The following is a 16,648-nucleotide window of genomic DNA, read 5'->3' on the forward strand; positions in this document are numbered from 1 at the left end:
TCAACAGAAGTTACTCATATTAACCAGCAAAACCAAGCTGGAAGAAGGCGTTATTGCTGGATCAAATCCAAGAAAAACAACTAAGGCTCCTTGGCAGGAGCAGAAGTGGACACCTACCCATTAAGGAAACAGAGTACCAACTTCCTGTCCACCTCTGCAAAGAATTTTCTGTTGTTCCTATATAAAAAATACTCTTAGCATTGGCAATGCCACTCCAATCGACAGTTCAGATTTTTTTACAAAAAGAAGTAGCTTTTGTATAGGTACAACTACTAAATCCCAGATTCTTCAGCTGACACTGTATAGTTTGGTTGGAAGTGGGGCTTTCTTTTTTTGCCTAAATTGAATTTTTGCATCATTTACTGAACACAATTGATGCAAATTTTGTTTTAAATTCTGCAGTCTCAATCTTGGAGTACCAAATTTTTGCCTCATTTCTTCCTTTTAGAGCTGCATTCTTCTTTCATCTTCCACTCATTCTATACTATTGAGATGGTTGCTTCTGACACAAGCGATTTCCTCTTGGTTTCTCAATTGTGACTTCTGCTAAATGTGCTCCAACAATGACACCTTTCTGAAAATTGAAAAGATCAACCATCTTTCATGACTGGGTTGATTAAGAAGCCCCAAGGAAACCATACAATATTTATCTGATACAAAAATACTTGTGATCATATCATACGACAAATTACATTTGCATCATCATCATCAGCCATTTTCAATCCACTGCAGGATGAAGGCCTCTCCAGCAACTTTCCAGTTCCTTCTGTTTTGAGCACTGGCCATCCATTTACTACTCAAAAACTCATGAATTTCATCTATCCATCTCCGCCTTTGTCTTCCAGGTTTTCTTCTAGCTCCTCTTGGGTACCATTCTGTTATTTTCTTAGTCCATCTGTCATCATGTCTTTGAGCTATGTGTCCTGCCCAAGACCATTTTAGTTCTTTAGTTTTGATAAGAATGTTCTTTACTTGAGTTTGCTGCCTAATTCATGTGTTTCTCTTCTTATCTAACAGTCTGATTCCCAATATAATTCGTTCCATTCTTCGCTGTGTAGTTCTTAGATTCTCTTCCATTCTTTTGGTGAGTGCCCAAGTTTCACTTCCATAAGTCATGGTGGGGAGTATACATTGATTCATTATTTTGCGTTTCAGACAAACTGGGATATTGCTCTTCAGTATGTGACTATATTTCCTGAATGCTATCCATCCAAAATTTATTCTTCTCTTGACTTCAAGCCATTTATCATTATTACAGCTAATAACTTGTCCCAGATAAGTATATGACTCCACCTTTTCAATTACTGCTCCTTCAATCATTATTTCCCTTTCCGTGGCATACTTGTTCATCATTACTTTTGTTTTAGCCATATTCATCTTTAGTCCAAAATCCTTACTAACTGTGCATAACTGATTAAGATTTTCCTCTAATTCTTTGGGATCGTGGCTTATGACCACAATGTCATCTGCAAATCATAAATGGTTTAGGTACTCTCCATTCACATTGACTCCTTTCTGCGACCAGTCTAATCTTCTGAAAGCTTCCTCAAGGGCAGCAGTAAACAGCTTCGGAGATAGTCTCCTTGTCGAACTCCTTTCTCGATTTTAAATTTGCTACTGTCTTTGTCTAGTCTAATAAAGGATGTAGCACTCTCATATATTTTCTTCAAAATCATAATATATGGAGTATCTATGCCTTGTCTTTCCAGTGCCCGAAACATTGCCTTATGCTGTATGGAGTCAAATGCCTTTTCATAATCCACAAATGCCAGGCATAATGGTGTTTTATATTCATTTGCTTTCTCCATTAGCTGTGATATTACGTGAAGGTGATCCGTAGTTGAGAATCCTGTCCTAAAGCCAGCTTGCTCTTTCGGTTGATTCTCATCAAGTATTCTTTCTAATCTGTTAGTAATGACCCTTGTGAACAACTTGTAGATATGGGATAACAAGCTAATTGGTCTATAATTTCCAATTTCTGATTTATCTCCTTTCTTATGCAGCAAAACTATGATTGCATTATTCCACTGCTTAGGCATTACACCTTTTCTAATGCACTTTGTGAAGAGCCTTGCCAGTTTTTGTGTTATGTCTCTTCCTCCCAATTTTAACAACTCTACAGTAACTTCATCTTTCCCCGGGGCTTTCCGATTCTTCATTTTCTTCAATGCATATTCTACCTCATCAGGAAGAATATCGGGTATGTCGTGTGTGTTGCTACTTTGCAATCCATGTTCCCCACTGCTGGTATCATTCCCTCACTCCTTGTATAATTCTCTATAGTAGTCTTCTGCTATTTGAATTATGCCTTCTCTGCTGTTTATAAGTACACCATCGCTATTCTTCAGTTTCAGTATCATTTGTCTTTCTGTATTACTGCTCATGGCTGCTGATTTAAATCCTTTGTTTTCCCTTAATGCTTGTTCTACTTTTCTTGTGTTAAATCTTCTTATGTCCTCTCTGAGTCTCTTTCTAATGGCTTTGCATAACTCAGTATACTCAATTTTCTCCCTGTCAGTGTTTTTCTTGCTCTTCATTTGTCGTCTTTGGTTCATCATGACAAGTGTTTCTTGACTAATTTTTTCTTCTTTGGATTTCTGTTTCCCTATAGGTTTCTTGGGCTTTATCACTTTCAGAAAGTTGTAATATTCCTCGTCGATATCTTGGTCCTGAGCAGTCTGCAGAAGCTCAAACTTGTTCTTAAGTTCCAGTACATACTGCTTTTTCTCCTCCTCTGTTATTTCAAAGACCTTTGTATTATTTACTCAAGTCAGTTTTTTCCTTTCCTTTCCTACATCTATATCAAGTGTACATCTTACCATTCTGTGATCACTTCCAATATTTACCTTATTCAGGACGGTAACATCATTCACAATATATCTTCTGTTAGTGAGGATGAAGTCGATTTCATTAGTTGTTAATCCATTTGGACTCTTCCATGTCCACTTTCTGTTCACCCTTTTCTTGAAAAAAGTGTTCATTACTGACAGTCCACTGCATACCGCAGTGGACTGTCAGTATTACATTTGCATACCGCATGTTAAATTATCTGCTGATTCTAGTTGCAAATTGTTTCTAATTTTTTTTTTTGGCCAGTGGGTGTACTTTTTGCCATGATATATTGATTTAGTATCAGAACGGCTATGGAAGCAGACTTTTTCTTCACACACACACACACACACACACACACACACACACACACACACACACACACACACAATTCACAGTTATTCATTGTCAAAAAATGATGATCTGGTTTTTCTTAGCCCTCTATGGCAGCCTAATTGGCATGATGCATTGCTCCCTGCTGCTTTTTTGGTGAAATCTGGGTTCGATTCCCTCCAATGACTGCAGGAATTCATTTGAGGCTGTAGTTTGCTGATCTGAGTCAGAGGGTGTAGCTCCTGTAGTGAATTATTCTGAGTTTCTCAGCCCATACAACATGCAAATCAGCCTGTGAGTACACACTCCTCTAGACATATGCTTACAGTTATGAGCGCATGCTTTGAGGGCCATTAATACCAATATTTATATATTTTTCTTGAATTCAACTTTACCAAATGCTCTCCTTCACAATCCTGATGGTAATTTATTTCTGATTCACAACACACTGCCTGAAGGTTAAATTTCATCAGATCCAACCTTCTGCTTATTTTCCAAGATTTTATATTTGTGTCCCCTAGTTTTTGTCTCTCTCTTACCAGTGAGAATGTGCCTCCCTTGTTCATTTTGCTGATTCCCTTCAGGGCCTTATACATTTCAGTTAGACCCCCAGGTATGTCCTCCAGACCTAACACAGTGTTCCAGATGCAGTCTCACCAATGTCTTATACAGAGATAAACAGTGACATGCTTATCCCTACTTGCAAGGGCACTTTTAATCATAAACAGAACACCATGTGCTTTTAAATAACTCCTGGATTTCTGTTTTCAAGGATCAAAACTTCATTTAGAAGCTGTAGACTGTCATTAAAGCCTGTGAGGATCGTACCTTAATATTATTTTTAAATAGACACATTATAATGAATGTTGGTTTCTGACTTGGGATTTTAGTTAGCAGCATATCAGTCGATTAGTTCTGTTGATAAATTTTATGCTGTTGTAAAAAGATTATTTATTTTTTTATTTTTATTTTTTTTATTTAAAATGTTTAAAAGTGAAGCCAATATGAATTTTAATATTCCTTCAGTGTGATTTTAGTTTTGACCATCAGTCTGCATTATTCATTGTGTTAGAATTGGAAAAAAAATACAACTATAGAAAAATCAGATAAGAAGTATACATTCTCACTGTTACATGCTTGCAAACTTTTTGGTTTTTTCAGGAAGATTTCCAGAAATTGTATCTTTTTTTAATAAATCGAAATATGTTGATTGAAATGTATCAATGTGTTGAGAAGATAACATTAAAATTTTTTAGCAGGAATAAATGGACCTTATGAGCATATTACTAGAAGGAATAAATATAGTTTATTAAATATAACAATAACATCCATAATTTTTCTTTTGCATTTTTATGCTATGCAGTAGTTATTTCTGTTATGAATTTGGAAGAAACATTTTGGATGAAAGATGAATTTGTTAAATGTTTTCTGGATCCTGATTCCTAAAGTTGGTAGGTATGCTATTAGCACACAAAGTGTATCACGTTCCGACATGGGCAAAATTTTTAGTTGTTTTCTTGAAGTAAAAAAAAAAAAGTTAGTTAATTTTTGCTGTCAAGATTATAGCCCCCCGAGGCCCTGTTAATCCACGAGTCAATATATTCAGCCCACTCTTCCATATCTGGTGGGATTCCCCCATCTGCAACCCAAGGGATGCACTCTCTAGGGGTCAGGGCCTTCCAAGAGAAGTGCCCATGGAGTTATGGAAATATGGCCGTGTCCAACTGATAAGAATAATAACAAGAATGTTAAATCAAATTTTGGAAGATGTGACTTCTGATGATTGGCCCTTATCATATATAACTCCTATCTTTAAGAAGGGCAATAAAAACAATCCTTCAAATTTCAGGGGCAGTGTGATGGACTCCATGTGTAGATTATTGAGTAAAATTATAACTACAAGGTTAGAGAAGAGTATTGCTTTCTGTGAGGTAAAAGAGGTAACTACTCAAAGAGGTAACTACCATTAGGGGTAAAGGGAAGGGTTATTGCTTTCGTAAAGGCGACTACGATGGACTGAGACAGTATTTAAATTCTATACAGTGTGACCAACTGATGATGTTACCAACAGCAAATTCAAAATGGGGAGCATTCAAAGAACTTATCTTGGAAGCTACTAGGCTTTACATACCAACTAAGAAATATTGTTCAAGGTTTAGGCCTAAATGGATGTCAGATGAACTAATGAGGCATATGACAGAGAAGAAACATGCATGGGATACATACAAATTAACACATGACACAGAAGCCTATGATAGATACAAGTTGATCTGTAACCAAGTTACAAAGGAGGTTAGGCAGGCGAAGGCAGATTACAAGAAATCTTTGGCAAGGGATGCAAAGAAAAACAGCAAAGAGTTCTTTACTTATGTAAACTCTAGAAGGAAGGGGATGAATCAGATTGGTCCACTTGATATCGATGGGTCAACTGTTGATGATCCTGCTCAGGTAGCTAACAAACGAAATGAATGTTTTGCATCGACATTCACACATGAGGAGTTATTTAGCGAGGGGAATGCCAGAGGTGTAATCAACTCTAGCAGTAAACTAGAGAATCTTGTAATAACTGAGAGTAAAGTGGAGGAAAATTGTTGAAGATAAACACAAGAAAGGCACCCGGGGTGGATGGGATCTATCCAGTTATATTAAAGGAGGCAGCAGAGGAAGTAAGCAAACCTTTAGCCATAATTATGAGAGCTTCCTTGGACTCAGGGGAGGTACCCACAGACTGGAGATGTGCAAATGTGACCCCAATTCACAAAGGAGGATCAAAGGCTGACACAAGTAATTATAGACCTGTGAGTTTAACTTCTGTTCCAGGAAAATGAATGGAGGCACTAGTTAAAGAAGCACTGCAGGATCATTTAGACAAGACTTCAGTTATAGCTCGGACACAGCACGGTTTTGTTAAGGGGAAGTCTTGCCTGACCAATCTGATTGGATACTATGATGCAGTCACAAAGGAACTGGATGCAGGGAATAACTTTGATATTATATACTTGGATCTTAGAAAGGCTTTTGATACTGTTGCACATGGAAGACTGCTGCACAAATTGGAGCAGTGTGACATTGGAGGCAAATTGCTGCTGTGGATAAAGGGGTGGCTGAGGGGGAGAAGACAGAGAGTGGTAATCAATGGACACTGCTCGTTCACTAATAACATTAGTGGAATCCCTCAGGGCTCAGTGTTGGGTCCATTATTGTTTTCTGTATTTATAAATGATATTGATGATGGTATATCAAGCTTAATGTCGAAGTTTGCAGACGATACAAAGGTAGGCAGGGTTGTCAATGACACTACTGACACTATGCTGCTGCAACAGGATCTGGAAAGGTTGAGCAGATGGGCTGAGAGGTGACAAATGAAGTTTAACATTGACAAATGTAAAGTACTACACATGGGAAACAGCAACCCCAGAGCAACGTATCAACTCTGTGGTACTACACTGACAGTGGTAGAGAATGAAAGGGACCTGGGGGTGGTTGTGCAGGCAGATATGAAGTTCTCTGAGCAGTGCAGACAGGCTGCAAGAGTAGCTCATGGTGTATTGTCAATGATATATAGGAATTTTTCTAGCAGGGATAAGGAGGTGATTATTCCCTTGTATAAGGCAATGGTCAGGCCACACCTAGAGTACTGTATACAGGTCTGGAGGCCTCATTTCAAGAAAGATGTGGAGCTGCTGGAACGGGTACAGAGAAGGGCAACAAGATTAGTGAATGGAACAAAGGGGCGCTCTTATGAAGAAACGCTTAAGTTTTGCAAATTACAGTGTCTGGAGACTAGGCACCAGCGAGGTGATCTGATAGAGGTGTATAAAGCCTTGAATGGTTTGAGCATGCTCATTACTGGTGGGATTCTTCCTCTCGCTCAGAATAATCACCTGAGAGGGCATAAATTCAAATTGAGGAAAGACAGATGTAGGATAGACGTGTGGAAATTTGCCTTTAGCCAGCGGGTGGTTGGGTGGTGGAACAGACTTCCATCCCTTGTCGTGGAAGTTGATAGCCTAAATAAGTTTAAGGCTCAGCTGGATAGGTATTTTGAACGAACAGAGGGGTGAAGTGGAAGTGGTTTTTTTTTTTTTTTTTGGCTGATGCTGCATAAGCTTGCTTTCTTGCATCAAATGCCTCTACTAATGGTAAATGCTAATGCTGTGTGTCAGAAGTACAGGCTGGTGTTACTGTTGGAAAGTTCTGTATTGATAATATCTTCACCTTGAGGCAGATCATAGAAAAAAGAACAGCCAAAGCACAGGGAAAAAGCCTATGATTCAGTTCCCATTATCAGACTCCAGGGATCGATGTGGAAAATGAATGTGAGTGAGTCGATCATCACTATGATTAAGAAAATGTATAGAATTTGCAGAACAGCTGTTAAATGTGGGGGTATGGTATTAACTGAGTTTGTAACATCCATGTTACTGACCCTATTTAATTTCTGCCTTGAAGCAGTACTAGCACGTTGGAATGCTTTGTGTGGAGCTATGGGAATTGCGATTGGGGATAGTGTCATTCATTCACTATTATTTACTGACAATCAAGTGATAATTGCTCAGGATCAGAATGATACTACTTTGTGATGAAATTGGTTGATGGTTATAGCATGACAGTTCTTAAAGTTAATTTTACAAAGACAAAGTATTTGGTGGAGAAGGCAGAGACGTAGACCTCTTAGTTATCAAAGTCAAGGCAGTAAAAGTAAACTGCAGCCATTATCAACCCACTGCAGGATAAAAGCCTCCTCAACAATTCGTGTTGAGGGAAATGGACCATTATCTGCCACGCTGGTCCAGTGCATGTTGGCAGATTGACTGTATTTAGCAGTCTGGGGCTTGAACCCCAGCATACTCAAAGAGCATGTGCTACTGCACTCCTGGTCCTGACGACTCTGCTACGGAGGCAGATCACTTCAAATATTTGGGATCTTTTATTCGTAAGTCAGGAATGTGTGAGAAAAGTGTAGATGATCGTATTACCCAGGCCCACACTGTTGTTAGGCAATTGAATGGTGTGTTGTCGAGTCGACATTCAACAGGAAACCAAGATGATACTCCAAAGGATAGTAGAAGTGTTTTGATGTATAGTGGGGAAGGATGATCATCAAGTACAAGGCAGCAGAGTTGTGGAGATGGATGATTTATGATGGAGTCTGCATATTTCTTGCCTTCAAAGAGTTCAGAATCATGGAGAGATTGAATTTGTGAGAAAATTTGGTGAATCACTAGGAGTGTTGATCTTTGAAGTAGTGTGGGCACATCTGACAGATGCCCCAGAAGAGATGGCCTAAGAGAGTGATGAATTGGTTGCCTCCAGGAAGGCAGAAAAAGGGATGGCCTCACCTTTCTTGGAGAGTAGTAGTGGATTTGATGCAAACCAAAGGGTTTCCAGGATGACCATTCACAATGGAGAAGGGATTTGCAATGCAACTAACCAGTGGAGATGCCTTCAAAAGAAAGAATGATCTTCACAAGTAGTGGATTATAGGATTATAGGTATTGTTTCTTAAAAAAAATTTTTCACATTATTTCTTGAGAATATTGCAAGTCAGGTGACCTTTAAAAAAAAATCAACTTTAACTTTCAAAAAATCTGAGTAAAAAGCATTTTCACATTTTATATTTTTCATATTATGTATTCAATAATATTTTAAGTGCTATAAAAATAAAATATATTATTCATGAAAATACTGTAGCCTTAAATAGTCACAAGGGCTGATTTTCATCTAGAATCATGTTGTGTAGCTACATAATGCAGTACTGCATTGAAATTCTCTCTATTTTTCTTTTTCTTTTTTTTTTTTTTTATTAATCTGGTCAAGTACAGAAAGAAGAAAGACGCTATTATAAATTTATTTACAAAACTTATTTAAAATCATGTAAAAATTGCAATTTTTTGGCTTCCTTTGCATTGTAAATTTGCTAATATAATTACCACAGTGTTACTAATTTTTGACAGGAAGCATTTAAACAATGTTGAAAACAACAACAAAAAAACCCTTTATCCATAAATCTTGATATTTCATGTTATGTGATACAAGAATCAGCTGCCCATGGGGGACTGTAATATACAGAATAAAAGATCAATCTTTTTGTGAAAGATGCAGAGTTTCAATATTTACTGCTGTTTTGAGTTGTAATCTGCTTAAATCAGTGGACCAGCTCTTTTTTTTTTCACTCAGGTTGAGGTCAAGCTCTCTGCTGGTCATTGCAATGGTATAGTGTTATTCTTGCCAAGCCATATGTTCATATTCCTTGTTTTGTGACATAGAGTATTATCATGTTGGAAGGTGGTCACTTCAATGCAAACAATGTAGGGTATGCAGAATTATTCCAGAACATGTGTTGGATGCAGCATGCATGTTTTTTGTGCTTTGTGATCAGTTGACCTAGTCCATACCATTAGAAACACCTGAAGACCATGATATCTTTTTCTTTGCAGGTAAAACAACACACTGAGTAGTGGGTGTTTTTAAGATGTCCTCCATACCTAAACACTTCCATCAGACTAGAAGAGCATGTAACATGACACATTGCTCCATACCATAAGACCAATTTCCATTGCAAGGTACCCCAAACCCACACTGTGTGTTTGGGATACCTTGCAACATGCCTATCGATGGAATTGCACTTTATTATGTTGCATATCTTGAACATACATAGGATAGCCACATTGTCATTTACTTAGTTAGAGCAAAAGAACTAAGGGTTTTTGATCTTTTTTTACTCACCCTATATGTGTGTGCATTTATTGTAATTATATATTTATTTATAAATATAATATATTAATATAATTTTCTTATTTGAAGGAATATATTTATTTATAAATATAATATATTAATATAATTTTCTTATTTGAAGGAATATATTTATTTATAAATATAATATATTAATATAATTTTCTTATTTGAAGGAATATGTTTATTTATAAATAGAATATATTAATATAATTCTTCTTATTTGAAGAAATTTATATTTCTAAAATTCATAGGCATACAGGATATAGTATTGTGTATTTTCATTGCATAATAATATTGTTTCATGTAGTCAAAATAAATTTCTCTCCCTTTTTTTTTAGTATGTTTACCTTGAATTTTACAAACACCTCAAATTTGTTGCTTATGGCTCAGAATTATTGGCTCGCAGACACAACATCTGATTATGTTTATATAGAATGTTTACATGATTTGCACACTCTGGCACCAATAATTTTATGTATGTGATATGTTATTTATTTAATGATTATTCACCTTATAATACCACTCAGCTTTAATATTGTTATCTTATATATTTTTTATGATTTTAGGTCTTTTAATATTACTCCCTCAAACTTAATTTGAGTAAGTAAAGGACTGATTTTGTGTCGGGGTTTTGTTACCTGGAAGGATTGTTAGCATGATGTGGTATCGATAGCAGTTAGTTGCCTATGGCCACATAGCATGAACTCAATTTACTTCGTGGGCAGCTGTAGCAGTTCATTTAGTAGAGTTAAAAAGAAGCTTTAGTTGGTTTTGTGTATCCTAATAAATATTTTCACTAAAAAATTACTTATATAGTAAGCTACTCCATAATAATATAGTTTTAAAATGTATCGTAGGATTTGATGAGCTGAGATGTTACTGTGGTACTTCTGTGTTGTTTCCACCTATCCCTTGTGGAACCAAACCACCAGAGTGTAATCAACCATGTTCTCAAATTCATTCATGCGATCATCCTGTACATCATAACTGCCACAGTGAAGAAGCTTGTCCACCTTGTACAGTACTCACTGAGAAATGGTGTTTTGGGAATCATGAGGTGTGTTTCATTTTAATAACTTAGGTATTTCGTGGAAAATTATTTTTAAGTATCACATGGAAATAATATAATTTTATTACTGCTTCTAAAATGTTTCTACCTAGTGTTTGTTTCAAGTTATTTTATCAAACAGTGTTGAGGACACATTGATATTTATAATTTATTTGTTATATATTGATATATTGACATTGATATATATAATTTATAATTTATTAGTATGTATAATTTGTTCAGAGGAAAAAATTATACTGTTAACTAGCAGGACAAATTAATTATATTTCAATAATTATTCATGTTGGTATTACAGAGAAGATACATGGGCTATGTGGTTGATATTTAGTGACAAGACGCATAAAAAAAAAGCTGTTTGATCATGTACATCAGGGGTGGCCAACAAGTCGATTACGATCTACCAGTCAATTGTGGCTTTAATTTCGGTCAATCACGACGACGAATTTTAAATATATATAAAAAGTAGATTGGTCAAAATCTAAATATTATTATTATGCGCTCCACTGCATACGCTAATTACAAATCTGTTGAATTATGTAACTACTCTTTTTGCCACGCAGTTGCTAGGCTTGTCTAATGAAAATTCACACAGTTGCTTGGTGGAGAGCATAGTGTATGTGTCAAATTCTTATTTAGCATAATATTAATAACTGGACAGTACTTATACATTATTAATTTAATAACCTTTGATTTAAAATGAATACTATGAAACTCACCCAGACTGAGTACACTCATAGACCCGACCAGGTAGCCAGAACAATACATCAGAAGCTAGCAAGGAAATAGAGCAAAATGTATCATCAAGAGTGGGAACTAGAATACTTTTTTTTGTAATGATAAAAAAAAAAATGCTGATGTTCGATTTGCAATGCTTCTGTGGCTATACCCAAAAAAAGGAAATTTAGAAAGGCACTTCAGTGCACTGATTAGTAGTATTTTTGCATATAAATATAAATTTTTGGCAATGGCTAAGGATCTCAAAGGGAAAAAAATCCGATCATTTTGCAAATATGCAAGATCAATTGCAAAGATATCTTGTTTTTGAATTTAATAGTGAGAAATATTTCCAAAATTGAGAAAGTTGTGGATGATTTTGAAACCAGATTCAGTGATCTACGGATTAGGCAATCCGCTTGTTCACAAAGAGGTCTGCCCATCTTTTCTTTGGTCTTCCTCTGTCTTTTTTCAGATTCAGTGATTTTAAAACAATTGAAGACATTGTCAATATATTTCTTATCCATTTAATGTCGACTTAGATACGAAACAAATTGCAAAAAAAAAGTCACTGAGATTTTTTCAAATGGGGAAAATATTACTTGAAAAGGAAATTTTGTTACATTGCGAAACGATATCTTCCTAAAAGCCAGAGCATCAGAAGAAGACTTTTGAAAATAAGTTTGCCGAGAAAAGTACCCAAATGTAAAAAAAAATGTAATGAACTTTTAAATTCCTGTTTTGGTTCCACATATCTGTGTGAATCGGCCTTTTCACATTTGAAACAAACAAAGACGAAGAATCGCTCTAATCTTACAGACTTGCACACAGAAGATTTTTACAGTTGGCCTTATCACGGTATATCCCCGATTTTGAAAGCTTGGCAGATGATATGAAGACACAAACTTTGCATAAATTAAAATTTTAAATACATGTGAATTTAAAATAAGAATTCTGAAATGTATTTAATTTTAAAATTTATAAACATTTTTCAATATGTGTTGATTAAATTTTTTAACCATGTGCAATGAAATTCTTGAGATGGTAGATCGCGGCACATTTTGAAGAAAAAAAGTAGATCGCATCACAAATTAAGTTGGCCACCCCTGATGTACATGATGCAATTTGGCATCATATAAATAGGCAGCAGAAATATGGCTAGGTAGAACTGAGTATACAGTTTGCTATTGCAAACAAAGTTGAATGGTTGGCTGTGCTTTAAAGTGGAGAGCAAGAATCACATGTATCTCCCATCCCTCTTTCATTTGCTGCATGGCAGTTATTTGCATTTTGATTTTTCCATCTATTGGTTAAAAGTTGGATGAAAGTTTGGTTGTGTTACCTGGAAAGATTGTTAGCACGATGTAGTATTGGTAGCAGTTAGACACCTATGGCCACATAGCATGAACTCAATTTACTTCATGGACAGCTGTAGCAGTTCATTTAGTAGGGTTACCAAGAAGCTTTAGTTATGATTGTGTCTCTAATCGTACTTGGATTGGAAATAGTGTATCATTATGAATAATTACCATTGTTTGTCAGTCAACAGAATTAATTATTTATATTTAGTAGTCAACACAGCATTAGTAATAAAACTTGTACTTCTGTTTTGTGACAAATTCACAATATAGTAGAATTTTGGAAGTTCAAGGGACCAGAATATGTTCATTTCAATTTAAACAGATTTTAAGTTCTTGTCAGTATTAATCAGTTGAAACTTTTATTCAGATATGAATACAATATAGAATTTTTACAATTCTAGTATTTAAAGGCTTTTATTAGTCATTTGTGAACAGATGACTAATATGTTAAATTAGTCAATATGAGAAAGATAACAATTGTACCATGGGGAACTTCACTTTCTTGCACATAATAAAAGATTGCAAACTTTCATTTTTTGCCACAATACCAAGAACTGTTTGTTAAAATAGTGTTATTTTGTATATTATGCATAATTGAAAGACACTCCCAGTATGGGGATGCAAAAGAAGAGAGTATCCATATATTGGGATATTATTTGCTGTACATATGATTACAGTTGTAAAAATTTACTCAATTTTCTGTACACTAAAATAAATAAAGCAAAACAAAAAAACATATATGCACACTGATTTGCAGGACTTTAGAATTGTCCATTTAAAACTCCTGAATCAGTTTCTATGGTTAATCTCTTTTATAAATAGTGACTTAATTTATGTGAACAAAAACTACATTTAATTCCAAGCTAAAATTTTACAGCTGTAATCAGACATACATTTTTCAAGCTACTATATCAATAAGGTAAGAATTTTCCTATTTCTCTTCACCCCAGAATGAAGCAATTCTGAAGTAATGTCAAACTTGGTCAATGGTTCATGCAAGTACTCTGTGACCAGTTTGTATAGCTGCAATTTTCTGGAGTAGCTTTTGTTGAGTTATGAAGTTTATTTGATAACCACAGTACTAAAATACAGAGAAATATCACCTTATTTTTTGCATGGATTATAAGTATTAAATGGCAAATAATATTCCAAAATATTTATACTCTCTCTTTAGCAGGCATGTAAATCATAAATAATAAACAGTTATTATATTAATGTTTAATACAGTTCGTATATATCATGCTGCATGATATTAGGCAGTGAAATGAAGCAACAATCTATGTTATTACCTGAGAGAAATAACAGAGATTGAGAAATACTGCATATACCATGTTGTGAATTCCTTAAGAAGAAAAGTTAATTTTTTATCCTATTTTTTCTTTGAAGCATTTATTGTCATTCTCTCACATATTGAGTGTATACATGTGTGGCTTAAAGAAAGCTGTACAGTACCTATGATGGGAAATTTCATGTTTTATGTCATTAGTGATTGCAGGATATTTTGGTTTCAATAGTGTGAACAATGGATTAAATGCATGCTCATAGTGCAAGTTAGAGGCTTGTGAGCATGTGATTCCACATCCAGTTTTGGAGGAAGTGGTTAAAGGCAATGTGTACAGAATAATGATACTATATACTGTACAGTAGCAATTTTTCCTTATAGCTCCATTCAATAATTGCTATAAGAATGTTTGTCTCTAGTTGATTTTGACAGTCCTTTTGAATTAGACAAAGCTATTCATAAGTTGTGGAACGTAACATTCAGACTTCAGCTTTCATTGTAGATGTATTTCAAATTATTCATACTAAAATACTTATAAAATCCTATATTGTTAGTTGAAAAACAATAGCCACTTCAAAATACATTTCGTTTCAAACAGTCTTATATTGAATTAAAGATATAGTGTACATGGGTGTTGTAATAAGCCTGTAAATAAGCCTCACTGATCGAACGTATTTGTTGCCACTATAAAAACTATTGTTTTGATCTTTGGTTTCTTTAAAAAAAATAATAATAATAAATAAATAAAAAAAGTCGACAAATAACCAGTATTTACTGAGGGAGCCGAGGTGAAAATGCCCGAATTGATAATTTTCAATTTTTTGCTGTAATGTTTTTGCTTAACTCTTCTGGAAATAATAAGTGGGCAGTTCTAAACTGATTGTTTCTAAATTGATTTTATAGTCTGCAAAAGAGTATCTGACCATGATATTTACAAAAAGTTATTCTGTATCAATTATATAGTACATAAACAGCCAATCTTGTTCAGAGGTACTTCTTTATATTCCAAGATGTCATGTTTTCTGTGAAAAAAAGTAGTGGCTCTTCATTCTCATGCCATTAGATTTTGTGTGTGATACTGAATTACATTATGTATAAGAAAAAATTGGTCTTTAGATTTTTTTTCTGTGCAAGGAGTTTGCATTTGTTTTTGTTTTTCCTTTGATACATATCCATTGCCCACCCATATCTATTCCTTTGAAGGAATAGATATGAGTGGGCAATGGAATAGATATGAGTGGATCCATATCTTTATGCAGTTGACATATCAAATAAAAAAAAAAAAAAAAAAAAAAGAGTTGTAAATAGAGTATTTCATTTACTATTACAAATATCAGTCTCTGGCTGGTTTTGTATTCTTAGGTTTCCGATACTGAATTCTAAGTTGAGGTATGACTTATGTAAGATTGTCTTTTGTTTTCTTTTTTTTTTTTAATTATTTTGTTTGTGTTGTGTTAGTTGCAAAAATTATATTAATTTTGTCAGTTCATTTCAGCTGCCAGTCCATTTATATCAAGTCCTTTTATATTCCTTCTTTTTAAGATAAAGTAGTTTCACTGTAATACACAAAGATATAGACAAATGTCACACGTACTATAAACTTGTTGAATTCTGTACGGTTTTACAAAAAAAGTGTTTTTTAAAGAAAATTTTATTACAGTTTCCTTTATATATTTGACCAGAAAAAAAAAATCAAGAAAAAATGTCCTGTTTACTGCCATGTTACAAGATGTTGTAACTATTAGTATTAGTTGAGGCATATGATGCAAGAAAGCAAGCTTATGCAGCATCAGCCAAAAAGAATGCTCCCATTTCATCCCTCCGTTTGTTCCAAATACCTGTTCAGCTCAGACTTAAATTTATTTAGGCTATCAACTTCCACAACAAAGGATGGAAGTCTGTTCCACCAACCAACTACCCGCTGGCTAAAGGCAAACTTCCACACATCTATCCTACATCTGTCTTTCCTCAATTTGAATGTATGCCCTCTCAGGTGATTTTTCTGAGCAAGAGGAAGAATCCCATCAGCATTAAACCTGCTCAAACCATTCAAAGCCTTATACACTTCAATCAGATCACCTTGCAGGTGCCTAGTCTCCAGATGCTGCAACTTGCAGAACTTAAGCCTCTCTTGGTAAGAGCACCCTTTTGTTCCTCACACCAATCTTGTTGCCCTTCTCTGTACTCATTCTTGCAATCCTACATCCTTCCTAAAATGAGGCCTCCAGACCTGTACACAGTACTCAAAGTGTGGCCTGACCATTGCCTTATACAAAGGGGTAATCACCTCCTTGTCTCTACTAGCAAAATTCCTATATATCA

General features: G+C 35.0%; 1 protein-coding gene across 3 annotated transcripts in view; it reads left to right on the forward strand.

Annotated features, from left to right (window-relative positions):
- Positions 1-16,648, forward strand: part of LOC150090631 (transcriptional repressor NF-X1-like) — a 164,314-nt gene that overhangs the window by 77,902 nt on the left and 69,764 nt on the right. For all 3 annotated transcript variants that reach the window (XM_090371845.1, XM_090371861.1, XM_090371854.1), the window contains exon 8: positions 10,758-10,957. In XM_090371845.1, the coding sequence (XP_090227971.1) occupies positions 10,758-10,957 (200 nt within the window). The remainder of the gene's footprint in view (positions 1-10,757; positions 10,958-16,648) is intronic.

Source organism: Mastigoproctus giganteus, chromosome 1 (assembly GCF_048544385.1).
Source record: "Mastigoproctus giganteus isolate SK-2022 chromosome 1, ASM4854438v1, whole genome shotgun sequence".
NCBI classification, from domain to species: domain Eukaryota; kingdom Metazoa; phylum Arthropoda; class Arachnida; order Uropygi; family Thelyphonidae; genus Mastigoproctus; species Mastigoproctus giganteus.